This window comes from Lactuca serriola, chromosome 1 (assembly GCF_051521515.1).
Source record: "Lactuca serriola cultivar US96UC23 chromosome 1, Lser_US96UC23_V15, whole genome shotgun sequence".
NCBI classification, from domain to species: Eukaryota; Viridiplantae; Streptophyta; class Magnoliopsida; order Asterales; family Asteraceae; genus Lactuca; species Lactuca serriola.
In genome coordinates, this window is record NC_136408.1 from 118,816,105 (window position 1) to 118,822,476 (window position 6,372).

At 34.1% G+C, this 6,372-nt stretch overlaps 1 protein-coding gene across 1 annotated transcript; it reads right to left on the reverse strand.

The window, feature by feature from the left end:
• Nucleotides 1-1,171: 1,171 nt before the first annotated feature.
• Nucleotides 1,172-3,888, reverse strand: LOC145097954 (putative receptor-like protein kinase At5g38990). Its single transcript, XM_079035633.1, has 2 exons — nt 2,876-3,888; nt 1,172-2,444 (listed from the first exon to the last, which is right to left on the reverse strand). Exons 1-2 carry the CDS (start codon nt 3,281-3,283, stop codon nt 2,064-2,066), a joined length of 789 nt encoding a protein of 262 aa, XP_078891759.1. The 5' UTR covers nt 3,284-3,888; the 3' UTR covers nt 1,172-2,063.
• Nucleotides 3,889-6,372: the final 2,484 nt, after the last annotated feature.

A 6,372-nucleotide genomic window follows, 5' to 3' on the forward strand; every position in this document is an offset into this window, starting at 1 on the left:
TGGCTCCTGGAACACTGTATACTAATTAGCTAAGTAGAGTAGTATGTATGCTAGTTCTCTTTGTGATGCTTGCATGGAAGACCAGGAGGTGGCTCTTGGCACTTGTCTGTAAAACCAAAGGGGTGCCCCCCCCCCCCCCCCGCTAGGCAAGAAAGACCACGTGGCGGCCCGTGGTATAAAGACAAGACTATATGCAACACATAATACCTTTATTGATTATGATATATTTATGGCTCACGGTTATGTATGGAATGAATGGATCAGTTGATATGTATGATATGTGGTATTTGAGGAACTCACTAAGCTTCATGCTTACGGTTTTCAGTTTTGCTTTCAGGTACCTACAGTTTTCAAATAAAGGAGCTCGGGATGATCACAACGCATACATCTATGTTTTCCGCAATATGTGATTTCTAGGAATGATCTCTGATAAATGTTTTATTTTAAATGCTCTACAATGTGTGAACCAAGTTACAAATGTGTTTTAGTTATATTGAAAATGAAATTTTTGGTCATGAATTCTGGCATGTTACAGTGACACCCTGATATTTGACTATTTCGAATGAATAATATACTTATGTGAATTTCAATTTTTACGACATTTCATTTATGCATCAGTTTGTTGTTGTTATAATTTTCTTTAAGTTAATTTGGATTAAACTTACATCATGAAGGTTTGTCGGTGATTTGTGTTACCAATATGTATAAGTTTAATGGGATTAACTTCTAGACAAAAAGCAATCTTAATACACATCAAACAAGTATGGACGTTGCAGAGAGCATACTTGTTTGAGTTTTTTAAAGGTTGAACATACATTTGTATTTAGGGGCGAAGCCCCTAAATGAACGAGGTGATGGGGGCAATGCCCCTGTGAGCGGGGTCCAAGGGGCACAACCCCTGGCTGAAGTCAAGCTATGACAGTTTTGTGATTACCCTTGTCTAAAACCTGTTTTGTGACAGTTTAGGGACAATTTGAAACTGCCTTGTGATAGTTTCATGTCCGTTTTTTGATATAAAATTGTTTTGTGACAATTGTCAGACAAGAGATGTACTTAACAAATTTTGGTCATAATTATGGTACTATCGAAAATTCTTAACAATCCAATTCCCTGTTTTTGCATATCTTTTGATCCGCATCAAATTAAAGATTAGGGAGTACCACTGAAATACTTCAATTTGAAAGTGTTTTATCGATTCTCAGAACTCCAAAGTGATATTACATCCAAAAAAATATTAACAGAACACACGCCTCAGAATGAGTTGTCAAGGACCTTTCTCACTTACTCATTTGTGCCAATTTTCTATTCATTTGTTTCCTGTCCTCAAAAAGAACAAAAACAAACATAAAAATAAATAGATAATAGAGCTTGGAGCTTGGAGGTTGTTATTACAGGTGGTGGTGGTGGTGGTGGGTGGTCTTCTACTTTCCGCCCTTATAATTAGCAGATAAACAAAACCAACCCAAGAAAAGTTAAGAATCATCGGCCATTACGCGGTAATCATGTGATCCCGCACCTGAGCCAACAAGTTCTGCTGTTCAGCAAAATGGTCAATAACTATTAATTGGTGGTAGTGACTAGTGAGTGGTCTCTTATCTTTTCAAGCAACTGACCAGCTTTTCTCTTCCCCCTATCTGTACCATTATGCAGCAAATCGATCAGTTTCCCCATAACTCCTTGTTCTTGAGCCTTTTCCAAATACCTTTGATCATTAGAACAAAGTTCCACCAAAACTGCCGCTGCATTCTCCTTGCTGTTCGAGGATCCACTTCCCATAACCTCAACCAGAAGAGGCACAACCTCTGCTTTACCGATAGCCAAATTCCCTTCTGGGTGGTTTGAAAGTATGCCTAGAATAGCCATCAAATCGTCCTCAATCCCACCCCGTGGTTTTCTAAGAAGTTCCGTTAAAATGGGGATTACACCCGCCCTCAGTGCCGTTACTTTGTTGCCTTGATATATGCATAAATTAAGTAATGCAGTGGCAGCGTTCTTCTTCCCTATCAGAGTACCTTCACTCAATAATAACACGAGAGGTGGGATCGCTCCAACAGCATCGATGGCTACCTTGTTTTCGTCAATATTGAGGCTGAAAAGGATAGCAGCCGCGTTCTCTCGTGATTCTCTATCAACAGATGAACAATATCCGGGAGAGCCCCCAAAGAAACTATGCTGCGTTTGTTGTGTTCAAAAATCGAGAGGTTAAGAAGTGCAGTTAGTGCGTGTTCCTGTGTCTGGGGATCCGCGGCTTTAAGGAGGTCTGTGAGCAGAGGGATGGCCCCCGCCTTGGCAAAGATGATACTGTTATCGGGGTTTACTTTTGATAGGAGACGGATTTCACCAGCAGCAATCCTCTGGTCGTAAGGATTGCCGGAACTAAGCCTACTAAGCAGATGTTCTATCTTCGGACGTTTTGCAGCGGTTGAAGTGGAGAGCAAGGAAGTCTACAGAAATAAAGGAATATTTAATAAACAAGACGTTTACAATATGAAAAAGATGACGGGCTTTACAGGCTCGGTTGTGTAATGTATTTTAATATATGGTCTGGTTGGTCCCATTATAACAAAACATGTCGTTTAGGGTTCTATTTGAACCCAATTACAACTTTGTACAAAGCGTTTTTCTTTTTCTGTTTATAAGTTTCTTCTCTATCAATATCCAATCACCAAAAGAACAAGGGTGTTTGTGCAAGTAATCCATTTAAGCATTGGGCTGTGTATAATAAATTAAAACGATGTTAGATAATTATGCTTAAGGCTAACTAAACCCATCAGTCAATCTCCAAGAAGATTTGAGTAATTTATCATGTTCTAGGATCATTAAAAGTTTTCATTCTTTCATACGAAACTAAAGCGAACTAAATGAACAGACTTACTTGAATGTTTAATGCTTCCTCGATCTTGTTAATGACGGTGTCAAGCGTAGGTCTTTCCGTTAAATTGTAACTAATGCACTGGTATGCTATTTCTTGGAATGCCTCAAAAGAAGTACTATGAATTTGATCTCTTATGTGGGGATCAATTACTTTGTGTGGTTCCTTCCTATTATAATATTTCCGGACGGAAGTCATGAGAAATTGACACCCATCATCTTTAGACCTCATTTCCTGATAAACCAGCATCCCACTTAGAATTTCAAACAGTACCACGCCAAATGAGTAGACGTCTGACTCTTTTCTTAGGATACGACTTTCATGGTAGGTTGGATCTAAGTAAAACTGGGTTCCAGCAACCTTCGTATAGAGTTCCGTATTTGGCTGATTTCTGGGACCCAATTTTGACATCTCTGTGTATTACTCTGTTATGCTCTCCAAGACCTGAGTGAAGGTAATTGAGTCCCCTTGCTGCCCCTATGCAAATCATCAAACGTTTTGTCCATGTTAAGCAACGCATCCTATTTGGGTCTTCAAGATGTTGATCGAGGCTTCCGTTAATAGCATACTCATAGACTATAATCATCTCATCGCCTTCATCACAGTACCCAAGGAAAGCGATGATATTTTGATGGTGGAATCTGGAAATCATCTCAAGCTCGTTGAAAAACTCATGCTCTCCTTGGTGGCTATCCCGACTGAGGCGTTTGATTGCAGCTGTGCGATTTTGCCAGCGTTCAGAGAGTTCTCCTTTATAGACTGCACCAAATCCACCACCTCCAATAAATCTTTGTTGGCTGAAGTTTTCAGTTGCACGGTTGATCTCCTCCAGTGGAATTAGATAATTTTGAAGGATTTCTCCTGATAAAGACATTGTGTTTAGATATTGGTGAAGATGTACCTAAATCTTTGCTGCGAACCGTGGTGATTCTTGGCTGAGTTGAAAGGATGGGAGGAAACCATATTGCTGAGGTTACGGGAGACTTAGAAAAAAATGTAAATAATAATCTATACACCCGACAGGTAGAACCACACAACTACCTTTTATCACGTATATAATTTATACCATTGTACAAGTTGGGTATTTTAATTTTTAAATATTAGAAATTGACTTCATTTGGGATTTTGTTATTATTTCTTATTAGCACAAAGCATGGGGCATTAGCTCCATTTGATTTTTTTTGAAACGCCAAATCTACTCTATTCCTAAACAACTCATAATTCCACTTATATCTCTAATGAGACTTGAACCCTCAACCTCTAAGAGGGAGAACAACATCCGGTACCACTGGGTTTGAAGCCTTTTCAATATGTTAATGATTTACAGTTATCTTCTTCCATACGGTAATTGGGAAGATAATATCTAATGGGATCTAATACAATGTGTGAACAGATTTTTTCAGATAATGTATTCGAAATATTATTGGAAACTAATATGCGTGTGTACTTCATAATCAGCGGCTATATTTTAAAAATGCATAAAATTGCTCGCTTTTGCTTCTTTATTTACATAACAAATATTCCCACAAATATTGTACATTTTAATTAAGAATTTATCAACCCATTAATGAAACTGAACGATTTAATCTATAGAAATCGAATATATAAATCATTAAATACAGTGCCCAAAGAGTCAATGACAGATACTTCCAACCAGCTACATCAAAATAAGAATTAAATATTTTTTTAATAATGTATGATAACTGTTTTTTTGAAATATTTTATGGGAACCCAAAGCATTGACTTTAGGTATCAATACACTTGTGGCTGGACCACATGGTAGATTGTTCTTGCTTTGTATAGAATATAGTATTTATTTCACTAATAACCAGGTCATCCCTTTGATTTTGAATATCCTTTGTGAAAAATAAAAGTAGACATTAAAAAGAATATATATATATATATATATATATATATATATTCTTTTTAATGTCTACTTTTATTTTTCACAAAGGATATTCAAAATCAAAGGGATGACCTGGTTATTATATATATATATATATATATATATATATATATATATATATATATATATATATTCTTTTTAATGTCTACTTTTATTTTTCACAAAGGATATTCAAAATCAAAGGGATGACCTGGTTATTATATATATATATATATATATATATATATATATATATATATATATATATATATATATATATATATATAGAAAAGTTCAATAAAAAATCATCATTAATCAAGAAACCAATGAACCAATACAAAGAGTCGGAATTTAAATTGATCAACGACAAAATGAATGGTTGTAAATTTTTATAATGGACACACATGTACCGTACCGGATTATAACATAATCGTCTTTTTATTTTCATATAAATTTTTTTTAGGCCAAGTTTTTTATCGAAAAGAAAAAACCGAATATACCGTTGTTCACGATTTTTCGTCCTCTTTCCATAGAGTTCCATGATGATATATATAAAAACCAAATTTTTTTTCGAAAAAAAACCTACTTAATTTTCTTAGTTGTTTCAATATTTATGTTTATTTTTATCAAAAAAAAAAAAACTAATTATATCAAAAATATTAATTTTTTATACTCTATTAACAAACATCAACACCGATTAAAAAAAAAACATGAACAGTGTAGATTCACACTGTGAATCTAAACTGTAAATATTTTAATTTTTAACATTCACAATATGAAAAATCTCGAATAGTTCAGATTCACATTGTGAATCTTAATTAGTATTATGCACACTGTGAATCTGAAAAGGTTCTCAAAAAAAAAAAAAAACCTCGATCAGTGTAGATTCACACTGTGAATCTAAACTGTAAATTTTTCAAATTTTAACATTCACAATGTGAAAAAACTCCGATCAGTTCAGATTCACACTGTGAATCTGACTTAGTATTATGTACACTGTCAATCTGAGAAGGTTCACAATGTAAATCTGAATAGGTTCACAATATGAATCTTAATAGGTTCAAAATGTGAATCTGAACTGAAATATATATTTTTTTAACATGAATATGATTCTATGTTTAAAGTACAAAAAATATGAATATTGATATATTTATTAATTTTTTATATATCATCATAGATCTCTATGGAAAGAGGACGAAAAATCGGGAACAACGGTATATTCGGGTTTTTTTATTTTTTGAAAAAAAAACATGGCCTAAAAAAAATTTTAAACGAAAAAAAAAAGTGATGAGTTTTTTTTGTAAATGGTTGATTTTTTGGTATAATCCGGTATGTGTGCATCCAATGTAAAAATGTACGTCTATTTCATTGGCCGTTGATCGTTATGATTTCCGACACTCACGATTGGTTCCTTGGTTAATTGTGGTTCTCTATTGAACCTTATCCTATATATATATATATATATATATATATATATATATATATATATATATATATATATATATATATATATATAGAGAGAGAGAGAGAAAGAGAGATGTAGGTTTAAATGTTTTTCACATCTATTGTGTACTAGAATGCACCAATAGGAATTTAGTATTAATTATATGTATAT